This window comes from Dipodomys ordii, unplaced genomic scaffold, assembly GCF_000151885.1.
Source record: "Dipodomys ordii isolate 6190 unplaced genomic scaffold, Dord_2.0 Scaffold53, whole genome shotgun sequence".
Taxonomy (NCBI): Eukaryota; Metazoa; Chordata; class Mammalia; order Rodentia; family Heteromyidae; genus Dipodomys; species Dipodomys ordii.
The window spans coordinates 6,086,553-6,102,280 of record NW_012267269.1 but is presented as its reverse complement, the minus strand read 5'-3'; the positions used below and the strand labels follow the sequence as shown (position 1 = coordinate 6,102,280).

Here is a 15,728-nt window from a genome sequence, read left to right as displayed (position 1 = left end):
ATATACTAGATATTGCAAATAAGGGAAACCATGGGACCTATGTTTCTTTGGGCCTGGCTTACTTCACTTAATATAATTTTTTCCAAGTTTTTCCAGGAAATCAAAACTTTTGATGCTTACTTATCTCTGTGGTAATAAAACATCATGCCATTTTAGGCCAATAATATTTGCAAAGTTGAAAAGAACACACAATTATGAAATACTTCTAGCATGTTAGTGCACTAGAGACAAATGCCTCAAGAACTGAAATCATAATTGTAGCAAAATAATTAGAAGGTGATGAGTTTTAATGATGTATTACTTCTTTTAATATTTTTCTACTTATAACCTTATTTAATTTAAGGCAGTACCTTTATTCAAATTCTATAATACATTTTTCTCTTTCAAGTTTGCAATTTGAACTCAAAGCCTCATACTTGCTAGGCAAGAACTTTACCACTTGAGCTATTCCCTCAGTCCTTTTCTTTAGTTCTTTTTCACATAGAGCATTCTGCTTCATGCCTGAGGCTGACCTGATTGGAGTCTTCCTACCTCTGCCTCTTGTGTAACTGGAATTACAGATATATTCTACCATGCCTGGCTTATAGTTGAGATGAGGATCTAACAAATTTTTCTGGCCTCATACTATGATACCCAATTCTCTACTTCTGAGTAGCTAGCTGGTAGCCACTGTATCTGCCATGTTTTTATTTGTGATTTTAGTTTTTAAACACAAAGTTGCTGAAAATTTAACAGTTGGTCCTGGGAAGCTCTGGAACATTGTTAGTTAGCTGTTCTTTTTTTAATAGGTGATGTCTTTGTTGTTATTGCTTTATAATCAGCCTGTGAATTTAGTATTCATTTTTTATATACTGTGTCTAGGTATAAATTTCTTTTAATTTTTGATCCTGTTACTTTCATATAATACTTCTTTCTGCATTTGATTAATGATTTTTTTATCATTTTTGGAAGCCATTGAATCTATATGCTCTTTTTTCTGGGTTGCTAATTAATTTGTTATTATTTAAGTCTTGTATGTTCTTACAATTTATTTGTATCTTTTATTTTGCTAATTCAATTAAATCTGTCTTCAGTTTGCCATGTGAATCATTAAGATATTGACTCCAAAAGTGATTTTTAACAAATTTTTAAGTTTTACTTTTTCTTTTTAGTAGAGTTTTGTTTGGCTTTTGTTCTGATCATTCTTAATTGTATCTCATTGCTCGGTCACTTTTCAGATTCCAACAATTTACCTTTTTATACATTTGTAATTTGCCTCTCAGGATTACCTACCTGGGGTCTTTGTGGCCCTGTTACCTTTTTTATGTTCATTTGTTTCTTTGTGTTTGGGAATGTTTTTAAATCATGTGTTCATATTTGGTTTAAGTAAAGTTTGAGTATACTAAGTGCTGAACTCAGAGCATTTTGCTTCCAATATCAGATTTGTAAGTGTTATCCTGAGTTTCTATAGGCCCATGTTTGCTCTTGAAAAACTTATGAGAACATAGGTTTTTCTGTGGTTTTTTTTTGTTTGTTGTTGTTGGTTGTGGGGCTTGAACTCTGGGCTTAGGCGCTGTCCCTTCGCTCTTCAGCTCAAGATGAGCACTCTACTGCCTGAGCCACAGCACCGCTTCTGTTTTTCTAGTGGTTTATTGGATATAAGAGTCTCACGGACTTTTCCTGCTCGGGCTGGCTTTGAACCATGATCCTCAGCTCTCAGCCTCCTGAGTAGCTAGGATTACAGGCATGAGCCACCGGCGCCCTGCTAGAACATAGGTTTTTGTGTGTCTTTTTGGCAACTTCATCATTGTAGCTCAGCAGTTATATTTAAACTCCTGTTTTCGTCTTTCATTTTCCACTTGTCCATCACATGATTCTAAATCTTGCAGGTCTTCCCGCTTCTTTTTTAAATTAAATTCAATGTGAAGAGTTTTTTGTATTGTAGTGAAAAGTCCAGGAGAGTCTATCATAACACTCAAGTATGTTCTCTCGCCATGGTATAACCCCTGTTTTCACTGTATTTGATTCTGGTGTCCTGAATCTTGTACATACATTTTTCTAATTTGGGGAGAGGAAGGGAAATAACAAAATGCTGAAATAAATGTATAGGTTGACCCATTATAGCAATGAGATGTACAAGACACTATGTTGAAAACAAACTACAACTTCTGGGATAGGGGAGGGAGGAGTTGTGGAGATGGGAGGAAAGGGAAGGTAGGGGAAAAACAAAGGATGAGGTAACAATGCTCATAGGAAATGTACTCATTACCTTGCTCATGTAACTGTAACCCCTCTGTACTGTATTTTTACAAAAAAAATACAAAAAAAAACCAAAAAGGAAATTATTGTCCTCAAAGCCCTGGTATGCACTTTCAGCATTTTCCATTGTATATGCTAACAACTCAATAAGTGGTAGTTAGTATTGATAGAAGAGAAGATAGAAGAACTATGATTATATTTTCAAATTGTTCAGTTGCATCTCTCTTTGATCCCCCCTTTGTTTTTCTTGCCATTCTATATGTCTTGAACTCTAGACGTTGTGTATGCTCATCAATTGTTCTACCACACCTCAATCCTATTTTTTAAATTATATTTTTATTATCTTTAAATAATTGTAGAAATTACAGTTAAACAAATCAGTTTATAAGTAAAATGCATCTTGATCAGTATCATCCCTTTCATCCTTCTTGCCTTACCTGGCCTTGGCCTCAGATAGCCATCTTCCTATTTACGTCTTGCACATTGCTGGTATGACAGGCATGTATGTTGAATTGTGATTCATTCTCTCTTTTTTTTCTTTTTGTCAGTCATTGGGCTTGAAACTTGGATCTGGGCGCTGTCTTGAGCTCTTCAGCTCAAGGCGAGCACTCTACCACTTTAGCCATAGGGCCACTTCCTGTGATGCATTCTCAATATATCCTTCCAGCAGTGTCTAGCAGTATATACTAAAGATTGGTTATTCTGTGTGTGTAGCAATTGCTTATCAAACCTTATTGTGAGAAATTTATCTGGTACTAAAAAAGCAGGTGGTAACAATCTGACCAATATCTCTTATAAGTACCGCACGCTAACTAACCGATTGTGGCACTGGAGCTCCCTGACCAATATCTCTTAAGGCTTACTTAAGAAAGCAGAAATTGTACCGAGCTAAATATACATAAACCTGGAAAGAGAAGGGTTATAATTATTACTCTGAGTTTCTGGTTTAAAACCACAAAGGTAAACAGATGTTTGCTTGAAACTGCAGTCTTCTAAATATAACTTGCTATTAGTGGCACCTAATTATAATTTAGTATGTAACTACAACATATCAGAGAATAGTATATAAATAGGAGCATCTTACATCAGACTGGATTCTGAAAGAAAATTATTTGATAATATAATAGGCTGAAACCAGTCATTTGAGGAAGGAAAACATTTAAAAATTTTGTCTGTTTGGAATATTACTTCGTAAAATATTTGATATATTTTCCAGTTAATATTTTACATTAAAATTTTATATATAAAGACAGTAATTAATATTTTCAGTAGTAAATACAATAGCTTTACTTTTTGAATATTTTATCATACTTAAGTAATTGTACAAAGAAGTTGCTTTTCAACAAAGCAGTTTATGAATATAGTGCCTCTTGATCAATATTACCCTTTCATTATTCTTACCCAACTCTCCCCTTCCCTCACTTTTCTTAATTTCTTCCCTCACTTCTCTTAAGTTTTTTAGGACATGGTTGATTTTTTTTTGCCATTTAAAAGCAGTTTATGTATACAATGCATCTTGAGCTGTATCATACCTATAACATTTTCACCCCCCCCTTCAACTTCTTAATGGACCTTTGAACAGAAGTCTAGGAAAATAAAATTTTACCTACTTATAAAGGCAATAATTTCTTCATTTGTTTCCATTTCTCAATTTTAGTTATAATTTACAGGGTTTATTTTTATCTTCTGTATAAAACCCCTGAAAGTGCAATTCACTTATCAGGCTACATCTGTAACTTAGTGCTTGACTATAGTTTGCTCAAGGAAAGTGAGATAACATTCAAACCACATCAGAAGCAAAGTTGAAATGTTTTTAAAACAGAAGAATATAGGTCACACAGTTTCTCTTTATTTTTCAATGTAAATTTTATTTTCACAAAATCTCACTTGAAAACAAGGGTTATGTGACTAAGGAGAGGAACCGAAAAGTTAACTTGGGAGATTGAAGAATTTAGTTTTATATTAAATAATGCATGTATGTGGTCTAAAGGAACCAAATGCAAAGGAAGCTATCTAACAAAAAGTAGAAATCCTAGTTTTCCCCCACTCTCCTCCCCACTGCTGGAAGAAACTTCTTAAACTTTGCTAAGTTCTAGAGTTTCTGCCAAGTTTCCAAATTCTATTTTTATGCTGCTGTTTTCTTAATGAACGATACCCATTTCCTCCATGTCTTTTTCTGCCTCATTTTTAATTCTCCTTTCTTTATTTGTAATCTTGTGGATGTTGAATTTAGAATTCCTTATTTTACTGAATGTGAACATTATTAATTCTCAGTTTTATAAGTTTATGGGGTCTTGAAGTTTCCTCTCTCCTTCAGGTTTTGTCTTCTATGTCTGTCATTCATACACTATTGTGTTGTCTAAGTTGGTAAGAATGTCTAAGTTGAGAAGAATGTTAAGGTGTTCTGTTCATCTAGAATAGACATAGCAGTAGTTCCTCAAAGCACTTTACATATTCTATGTGCCTGTCACCTTGGTTATATATTCTCTATAACACAGGTTAAATATGTCTTTTCTGAAGTGCTTAAGAATCAGAAATGTTTTCAGCTTTTTAGATTTTGAAATAATTTCATGCAGTTAATGAGATGTCATAAATACGGGATTCACGTCTAAACATGAAATTGACTATGTTTCATGGCATCTTTTATAGATAGCCTGAAGGTAGTTTTATACGCTATTCTAAGAGCCCCCACATTTTGAGTCCCACTTGTCACCATGAGTTCAGAGATGAAATTTCCCACTTGGGAACATTATTGTTCAGGTGCCATATCGGTGCTCAAAAAGTTTCTGATTTACAGGGTCTTAGAATTCCAGATTGGTAGGATGTGTGTGTACACTCATACTTTAACATCCATTAAATTAGCAAATTGACCTTACTGAAGATATTATGATAATATCATGATCTTCATTTTACTGAAGGAAATTTAAATACTTGACAATGAGTAGATTAATTTTTAACAGTTGCAATTTAGTAAACACTGACAATTGTTATGACTAGGTAAACATTCAGAGCCAAAAAGTGCTTCCTATTATAATATTTATTTCTTGAACAGCCATCTATTTTTCAGCATTTATAATAATTCTTTATCTTTATGATCAATTTTTTTTGTGCTATATCTCTGAAATTCTTTTTTTCCCCAGTCTCCTCCATAAGGACCCTTGTAGGTCATCTAGTTTTCTTGTGTAATGACCTCCTCCATTTTGAAATTAATCATTTAGTATTTGATTTGGTAACTATCAATTTTTATTTTTTTGGGAATTATGTAGTGTGGCAGACTTTTTTTGGGGGGAAGGGGTTGGTCAGTTGTGGGACTTGAATTCAGGGCTTAGGCCCTGTCCCCAACCTCTTTTGCTCAAGGCTAGCACTCTAGTACTTTGAGCCATAGCTCCATTTAGGGTTTTCTGGTGGTTTATTGTCGATAAGAGTCTCACAAGCTTTCCTGTCTGGGCTGGCTTTGAACCATGATCCTCAGATCCTGAGTGTGAGCCACCAGTGCTAGCTGTGTGGCAGACTTTTACATTGGCTTTGAAAACATTTGCTTGGGAAGTGAGAAGTATTATATAGTTTTCTGTCCCTTTAAAAGTTTTGGAGGTATCTGTGCTCTTTCAGGGACTTGTATGAAGAGTTAATTTTCTAGTATATAAGCCCTTTAAATGCAAGCCTTTGAATACGAGCCTATCAACTATGTAAAATATGTATTTGGTAGAAATCTACTTGAAACACATAGAGAGGAGAGCCTTTATTTCAAAATAAATTGTTTACCACATATTCCTATCAAAAAGTATCTTCTATCTCCTCTACTGGAACTGAGTGGAACTTCATTTAAATAGTGTGCCTAGACTGCAGGCACAACTGATGTTTTGTTCTTCTAAAATCATTGCGCTCCTTCCCTTTCATTTCCTACGAAGAATCTATATTGTTATGATTGACATTTGGTTTTTAAACTAAGTGACTTCACAGAGAATCCATAGAAGTATTATGATTAATAATACAGATATTGGAGATAGGCTAAGTGTGCATGTTTTAACACACATACATACATACATTTTTATATATATTGGTGTCTGTCCACTCTCTGTTTGTTTTAACTACACATACATATACACTCATTTTTATGCATATTGGTGTCTGTGTACTCATTCATACAATGGAGCTAATAATAACTACCTCACAAGATTGTTGACTAAATAATTGTAAAACTTTGATGTCAGTGTTGTTTCCACCCCCATCCCAGTTCCTCAGAGCAGGAATCTTGAATGGCTTTGCTTTCTTTGCCCTCTACTTACTCCCACCTCTTACCATATTGCTCCCAGGTGACCTTCCTAAAGTGGTTATTTCAAATAGGTCTTCTCTGTAAAGACCTCAAGTGGGTCTCCTTTGCCTCCTAGCTGTTCTTTGTAGCTGTTACTGAGGACATTTTGTCCTAATAAAGAATTGACAGAACTCATAGCCAGGTATAGTTGACAGAACCTGTTATTCATGTCTAGATTCTTTTTCTGAGTGGTCAGTATCATATTCTGTTTATCTTGCATGCTTTATATTGGTTCATGCTTAATTCATAGGATGATGCCCAATCATACATCATTTGAGCAGAACATTACCTGCCTATATTTTTTGTGTGTTTATACCTGCTTGAATATTGTACATATCTAGGGAAAATAAACATTTGAGGAGTTTTATAAGACTGCCTGATGCTTTTACTTGGTTAAGTATAGAAAAGGCATTATTTTCTTTATTGCTTTTTTCCCCTGAACTATTTAGGTAGATTTTTCTCTAACTTTCTGATTGAATATCACCATTAAAAGTGAGGCAACATTATTCATATATTATAACAAGTAAAACTCTCCAAATTTTGCATCCCTTGACAGCAGACACTTTATTTTCTTCCTTGTATATATAAGTCGGTCATGAATTTTTTTCTAGAAATAATTTTTTATATTCTATTTGATTTTCCCCTAAGTAATCATACTATTTTTGATTTCAGTATTTTATCTGTCTCCTCCAAAATACCTGCTAAGTCTGTCTTCTTTTATTGATGACATGAATTGTCATAATTGCTGTTATAGATGGATGAATTGTGGCTCAGGTTGAGTTGGTAGGGGCCCTAGGGCTGTTGTAATCCTGTTAAGTGTTGCAAGGTACAGACATCTTAGCCTTCACAATAACAGCAGGCATGTTATCTGTCTGTTGTCTACACACGTGGATGACTCCTAGAGGAGTAGAATAGACTCTTCATTTATTGAGTGCCTTTGGAGCGAAAGAGGCTGACCACTGTTGTACACTTATTCTTTTTTATTATTTATTTATTTAGTTTTTTTTGGTCCAGTTGTGGGGCCTGAACTCTGGGCCTGGGCGCTGTCCCTCAGCTCTTCAGCTCAAGGCTAGCGCTCTACCACTTGAGCCACATGTACACTTATCCTTAAGCTCTAGCTTGAAGCTATAGTTGAACAAGTCCTGCACCAGCCTCTCAGCCTTCAGGCTCCACAGTTGACTAGTATGAGTAAGGTGAATGGGGTTGAAGGTGAATGGATTTTTATATTGAAGTGGGAAACGTAAATCAAATTCATGTTCCTGAATTTTTTATACTTTATAGCTTCAAATTGTCATTATCCCTCTGTGCCACTTGTTATGCATTTAATGACATTACAGAAAAGATTTTTTTGGTGGTGGTGGGGGGTGTCCTGTCATGGGGCCTGAACTCTGGGCCTGGGGGCTGTCCCTCAGCTCTTCAGTGCTCTACCACTGAGCCACTTTCTCAGCCCCAGAAAAGATTTTTTAATTTGGAAGCTTTTCTTGACTATCGTGAATTTCCTTACCCCCTTTATATACATAACCCTTGAGACTGTGCTACAATTTTGAGGAAGTATCTTTTTAAAATGCTATTTTGGATAAATTAACTCTTTTTACTTAAGTTTTTTGGTTTTGAGAAGTAGAACGCTTGAGTGAGGAGGATTTACTAGTTGATTATAATAGTTTGATTGAAGAAAATGTGATTAATCTGAAATTTCTTGCACAATGTAGAAGCCAGTTAAAATGGGATTTAAAAAATCATAGAGGAATTTCAGGATCAGCTTCATCAGTGGGAAAAAGTCTTGGAGATACCATGGAAATTGAAAGCCACTTAGAATCAGAAAACCTTGCTCTAGACAGTAGTTAGACACCTTGTTTATCTTAAGCTATATACTAGAGTTGCAGACAAGTAGTGATTGTAGAGATTATACATTAAAAAGATGCTTTCTGTTCCAGAGAAAATAAAACAAGGAAGCATTCAGTAGAATTGAATGGATGAAGGAAAATACTGTACCCTACATTCACAAGTGGTAAAGTTAGCACAAATATGTGTGTGTACATGTATGTTTAAATAATCATATACTTTAAATATTTGAGATCTGAATTACACATACATATCTCTTTATTTGGATTTCTTGATATTCAGTTTGTCCCAATGATCCACAGAAAAAAAATTTAATTTTACAACGTGTAAACTTCACATTGGATGGAAATTAGTCTGTTATTCCGTGGAATTAATGTTGAGGTTAGTGGTTGAATAAAAAGTTTTAGAAATATAGGTTCCATGTTTTCCCGTATTTGCAATAACTAGTATATGTCTGAGACAAGCAGAAATGGTCAGATAAGTTGATGTTAGGAGAAATGAACCCCAAGATAAGGACTGAAATGGTTTTTCTTTCTTGCTATTGTTTCTAACATATTTATAATGTGATTGTTTTGTTGCTTTGTATGTCCCTCCCCCACGGTATGACCCCTGTTTTCACTGTATTTGATGTTAGTATAATTTGGGGAGGGGAAGGGAAAAAACAAATTGTTTAAATAGGGCTACAGGTGGACCCATTGCAACAATGAGATGTACAAGACGTTATGTTGAGAAACGAACTTTACAACTTTGGCACGAGGGGCGAGGGCAGAATGCAGGGAGGGGGGGTATAGATAGGAAGGGATGGTAAGGGAAAACAAAGGAGGAGGCAACAATGCTTGATAAGAAGTGTACTCATTACCTTGCCCATGTAATTATAACCCCTCTGTATGGTATTTTCACAATTTAAAAAAATTATAATTATGATAAAAAAGGTTTTGGAAGCCACTATATATGGTGTGTGTGTGTGTGTGTGTGTGTGTGTGTGTGTGTTAGATAAGCCAAGAGTTAGTGAAAGTTTTTATTCTGTCAGTGGCAATTTAGTGCCCAACTATATATCTAAGCCACTATTATACATTTATTACATAGATGAATATGGAGTCTGATAACATACTTACACAGTTCATTATTATTACCAGCCCAAGTGAGAATCTGTCTCAGATACTACTGTATGCTTTGTATTAAGAATTACAGTTTTATCTACAGAAGATTTAAAAAATAAAATACAAAAGACCTCTGGAGACATATATATCCTACACTGGGATGGACAATTTTAATGCCTAAAATTAGAAATATGTTCAAAATGTGTGTTTTAAAATACTAAAATATGTGTAATACTCCATACAGATTGAATAGTAATATGTGGGTATTCTAGAGCTATGATAAAAGTATGGATTGCAAATTGCTAAAATTGAAAGAGTGAATAAGCCAGTTTTTTTTTAAAAAAAAAACCTCAGGGATAATAGTTGAAAATATTCTTTCTTAATTTAGTTTATCCATAACTTTAATTGTAACTATTCATAGTATTGCTTAACATGCCAGGAAATGTCTTGTAAGAGGATTTATAAAATAAAGAAATTTCAGTAATATGAAGTCTATCTTTAGTATCCTGTTTTGAAATGTCAGATTAAGATGTTTTGTAAGGAATTGTCTAATTTAACGCATAAAAGTCTCTGTTTAGTGACTTTATCCATTTTAGCATTTTGAAATCAAATGCTCACTTGAGAGAATAAATAAAATAATACAGATCAATAACTTCCCATTATGGTATTACTTTCTAATGTGTATCCATGAACTTGCATCCATGTTTTCCCCTTTACATATGCAATAAGAAGATTGTTTATTTTAATGCATAGTATAGATCTTCCTTCTTGTCTTGTTCCTATTGAAATGGAGTTACCTCTTCTCTTGAATGCACAACAGTAATGGATAAAGACATCAGTACATTTGATGATTAGATGAGATCTTTGATCTGTTGGATTCCTTTATTACATTTTTCTTTCTGTTTCTTAGGGAGAAGGTATATTCTAAGTGATAAAATTTTGGACAGAACAAAAAGAATTGTTTTTAATTGCACATTGTGAATTACTTACTTTTGGAGGTTTTGTGATTCTGTATATCACTAAGTATTTTGCAGTTTAAAAGAACCTGCCTTCATTGTGTGAACCTATTTTCCTTCTTCCTTCCCAACCTTGTTCTGTGCTCTCCAAATGCAGTCTGCTTCTCTCCCTTACAGTTTTAGCTTATTCTGGTCCTTGGTCTCTAAGTACCATTTCCTTATTCCCTTTCTTGTAATTACCTGCTCATTTCCTAGGACCAAATTCATGTGTTACTTTTCTATCAACAGCCAACTCACTGTCTCCCAGCAGAACCAACTGGTCCTTTTCTTTTCTTGCTCATAGCACCTTATAGGTTACTTTTAGCGTCATCCATTGAAAGTGTACAATAACTATTAAGAATGTGTTATCCACCTTTTGTCTTCTTGAACAAACATGAATCGAAATGTTTCAAAACTCCTCACTTGCAATGATTGAGGAGACAGCGTGTCTAAGTTCTTTGATCATGGTAACCCCTCCCCCTAAGATTCTCACATGCACTGTTCTACCTGTTACTCTGTGGTGATTGGCTTATGTTAAAATATGTTTGACATTTTGAAGATATCTTGAGAACAATCTAAGAAAGGGTCATTTAATGTAGATTAAACTTAAGGAAATGACTCTTCATTGCTGCTCAGTTCTGAGAGTTTTGTTTTCTCCTTTCTGCAGGACCCTAATAGGAGTATCCATACCAGCAGCAGCAGCAGCAGCAGTAGCAGCAGCAGCAGCAGTAGTAGTAGCAGCAGTAGTAGCAGCAGCAGCAGCAGTAGCAGCAGCAGCAGCAGCAGTAGTAGTAGCAGCAGTAGCAGCAGCAGCAGTACCAGTTTTTCAAAGCCTCACAAATTAATGAAGGAGCACAAGGAAAAACCTTCTAAAGACTCCAGAGAACATAAAAGTGCCTTCAAAGAACCTTCCAGGGATCACAACAAATCTTCCAAAGAATCCTCTAAGAAACCCAAAGAAAATAAACCACTGAAAGAAGAGAAAATAGTTCCTAAGATGGCCTTCAAGGAACCTAAACCCATGTCGAAAGAGCCAAAACCAGACAGTAACTTGCTCACCATCACCAGTGGACAGCAAGATAAGAAGGCTCCCAGCAAAAGGCCCTCCATTTCAGATTCTGAAGAACTCTCAGCCAAAAAAAGGAAAAAGAGTAGCTCAGAGGCTTTATTTAAAAGTTTTTCTAGCGCCCCACCACTGATACTCACTTGTTCTGCTGACAAAAAACAGATAAAAGATAAATCTCATGTCAAGATGGGAAAAGTCAAAATTGAAAGTGAGGCATCAGAAAAGAAGAAATCAACTTTACCACCATTTGATGATATTGTGGATCCCAATGACTCAGACGTGGAGGAGACTATGTCCTCTAAATCTGATGTGAGTAGTCTTCCGATTTCCTCCTTTGCCTTTGTGGTTGGTATTCAGATTGAACTTCAGATAGCTTCCTGATAAGAAATGACAGAATATGAATGCTGACCCCTAAAACAGTAGCATGAATAGGTGTAGCATAGATGTGAATTCCCTTAACTAATGGGAAGAAGGAAATGAAGCCATTAAGGATGCCACCTAATGGCCTAGGCTGCCATTTAAGTTGCTTTTTTTAAAAAAAGATACATTCCACTGTATAATAATGGGCCATTTGAAGAGCAGCAGAAAATTTCTGTGCCCATTAAAGCTTTGTTATTATGCTTTTCAATGATTGCTGATTTAGGAAAATGAGAGGAATACAATGAAATGTGAATGTAAGGGAAACTAAGTTTAAAAGAGAGACCTAGAAAACATTGGAATCCAACCTTAATGCTGATTTTCTTTTTTTTTTTGGTTGGTCATAGGGTTTGAACTCTGGGCCTGAGCGCTGTCCCTCAGCTCTTCAGCTCAAGGCTAGTACTCTACCACTTGAGCTGCAGCGCCATTTCTGGTTTTCTGGTGGTTTATTGGAGATAAGAGTTTCATGGACTTTCCTGCCTGGGCTGGCTTTGAACTATGATCCTCAGATCTCAGCCTCCTGAGTAGCTAGGATTACAGGCGTGAGCCACTGGCACCCAGCTTAATGCTTTTTGATCCTATTATGAAGCATTTTTTTAAATAGATGGAAGCTGGCAATAAAAGTATTTTTCGAAGGCTTGCTAAGGCAAAACTGATATAACTATACATATCTAAAATGGGTCATTTGAAGATTCTGACTTTTGTATATACCTACAAAGCCATTCCATTTTGAAAGTGATTTAAGTTTTATGTAAGTTGTGGTTTGGAAAGAGGAAATTATGTGATGTTGGTTTGTTTATAGATATGTAGGATTATCCTCTGTGGATGTTTGAAGGAGCATCTAATACTTCCTAAAAGGTTATTTGATGTTGGGATTAAAACTTATACTTAACAGATTTTCAGAGTTGGAAGGGATTCTCGGGTTATCTAGTTTAACCTTTTACTACTGTAAGAAATCTTAACATATATAGTGATAGGGTTTTTGGTCAGAAGGTATTTGATATTTTTTCTGAAGAAGAAATATTATTTATTATGAAGTTATCTCCTCTTCACTTTTTCTTTTCTCCAAATTTGCTCTTTTTCAGTTTTTTTTTTAAATCAGAGGTTACTAATCCCAATAATTCTTTAGCTTGCCGGTATATCTAGACAATTGTTAAGAAAGAAATGTGTCTTAAAAAATCACTAGCATTTTTAGAATATTTTGTTTTCTGTCCCATGAGGTTGCCCACAGATGTGTCTGGTTTAAATGCTGGCAACGGCCTTTCTTTTCCTGTCCCAGATTTGCACTGTTCTGGGTAGAAAGCCAGACAAAGTAAGTACAAATGCCAATGCCAGTCCCTAGTGGTTCAGAGTCCATCTCCTTCCCATCTTGCTGTCTATGTTTGATTTTGAACTTCTACTAGAAGGAAGAGCAAAGCAGTACATAGAATACTGGAGTTGGAATAGTATGTCTGTGTTTAGTAAAGGCTTAATAATTGTCATATTTTGTGAAAGGGTTGAATAGATATGTTGAAATATTTCAGGTTTTTATTTTTTCTTGTTTTCTCTGTGCTACTCTTCTTAATTTGAAACTTGCTCTCATCATGGATGTTATATGGAACCTTTTTTATTTTTTGCCTATTTGACTTGTTTCAAGTCACCTTGAAATGCTATTGGGACGTGACTAACACATCAAAATTGTCAAATTTAGAAACTTTGTCTTTCTGTATTCTGAAATGTTAGGATTCTTCTAGAAGAAAGGTTTTCACAGTTGGAAAACCTTGGTTCTGTAAGTCATTGGTGAGCTATGATGTATGTCATTATTAGCACTTGAAAAAAAATCAAAGGATTTGTATGTAATAGTTGTAGAAACTGTTTCAGAAAGAATGTATGTTTCTTGAACTGTGGTCAAAACTTTGAAAGGCATCATTTTTTTAGGCTGTTGGATTTCTGGGAAGATCAACTGACATTCATCAAGCATTATTGAGGCCAGACATGGTGGCTCATGTCTGTAATCCTCAGTACTATTGAATGTTCTTTCTACATATCACTATTTCAGATGAGCTTTCTCTTTGGATAATTCTGTTCATTTTCCTATTTAACTCTATTCCTTCTGTTTCATATATGATTTATAAAATATGACTTTCTTTTAATATAATTCTTATGCACGTTGGTTTATTTATTCAAAGCAATACCTGTAATGAAGAGTTAGAATTGTGATTCCTTGTTGATTCTGTTGGTTAAATGCTTAAATATAGATGTTGAACAAGACAGCTGATCAAAGTAGTGCCATATATGATGTATGAACGAGACCTTTTTATGGGCAAAGGGATATCAGAGGAAGATGAAATGTCATTTTTATGGTGGCAAAGATAGCCCATCTTTTTGTATTTTACTTGACTAGCATCCTACCTGTGGGCAGGACAGAAGGAAAGGAGGCAGCTGGAATGCAGAACTCTGAAGCATCCCCAGGCCTCCCTTGGTATCCCAGGGAATGTCAAAATTCCTGGAGTCAGCTTCTGAATGATTAGATGATCTGCTTGCTCTAGTGTCCTTTTCAGCTCATTATGTGAATATGAGGCAGATTTCTGTTCATTTGTATAGCCAGGGGTAATGGGTAATTTTTAGATACAATGCCAGAGATCATGGACCCTAGAAACCAACAATAGATACAAAAAGAAGTTAGGATTTGGGAAATGGGAGGCTATCTCAAGTTTGAGGTCAGCACAGGCAAACCCTGTGAGACCTTTTTCTCAAAAGTAAACAAGTCATAGTGGCACATACCTGTGTTAGCAGTTTCAGGATATGGGAGGCAAAGGTAGCAGGATCTCAGTCCAGGGTGATAGGGCAAAAGCAAGACACTACCTGAAAAAATAAATGAAAGCAAATGGGCTGGAGAAGTATGGTTCAAGTGGGAAGCATTCTTGCAAACACAAGGCCCTGAGTTCAGACTTAGTGCCAAGAAGAAAGAGAGGAGGAGAAGGTGGAAGAAGGAGGAAAAAGATGAAGAGGAAGAAGAGAAGGGAAGAAAGGAAAAATAGGAGGGAGTGAAAGAGGGGAAGAAAGGGGAAAAAGAAGGAAGGGAAGGAGAGAGGGAAGGGAAAATTTCTGGTCAGAATTTTATAAACTTGTATAAGGAAGGGTAAGTAAGATGGGCATCTTATGCTGCCTGTTTTCAGAGGGATCCCTTTCTGCTAAACAATAGCTAGATAGGAAGAGAGTGGGAGCCAGACAGACTATGTTTTGAATCTTTGTGTCACAAGTAAATATCAGGCAAATCTGTTCCTAAGTTTCATCTTTAGTCAAATGGGGGGTATATTGGCAGCTACTTTATAGAATTATTGTGAAAACTAAGAAGTCATTCTGGGTTAAACAGCACACATAAAAATGATAGCTGTGGATATGTATAACTTGGCCTCTGAAAACACTTATAACCTTCAGCTTTGAAGAACTCACTGTTCTTTAAATGTATGTATTTATTTGCTTTAAGCAGGGGAAGTATACCCGGTATTTGTCAGTTTGCTCTGAGTTTTGTTTCATATGCACATGTTATAAGGTCACTGGAAAATAAAAGACAGAATCTGAATTTTAAATCAATTATGACAAACTTTTCTAATATCGTTTAATGTTTTAATTAAATGACATAAAGGCGAAGAGCATACTTACCATGACATCGGGTATACCCCTTCCTTTTTTCCTTCCTTCCTTCCTTCCTTCCTTCCTTCCTTCCTTCCTTCCTTCCTTCCTTCCTTCCTTCCTTCCTTCCTTCCTTCCTTCCT

General features: G+C 35.5%; 1 protein-coding gene across 1 annotated transcript in view; it reads left to right on the top strand.

The window, feature by feature from the left end:
* Mllt3 (myeloid/lymphoid or mixed-lineage leukemia; translocated to, 3) overlaps window positions 1-15,728 on the top strand; it is a 278,452-nt gene that overhangs the window by 194,772 nt on the left and 67,952 nt on the right. The window contains exon 4 of the mRNA XM_013020763.1: window positions 11,155-11,862. Within this exon, the coding sequence (XP_012876217.1) occupies window positions 11,155-11,862 (708 nt within the window). The remainder of the gene's footprint in view (window positions 1-11,154; window positions 11,863-15,728) is intronic.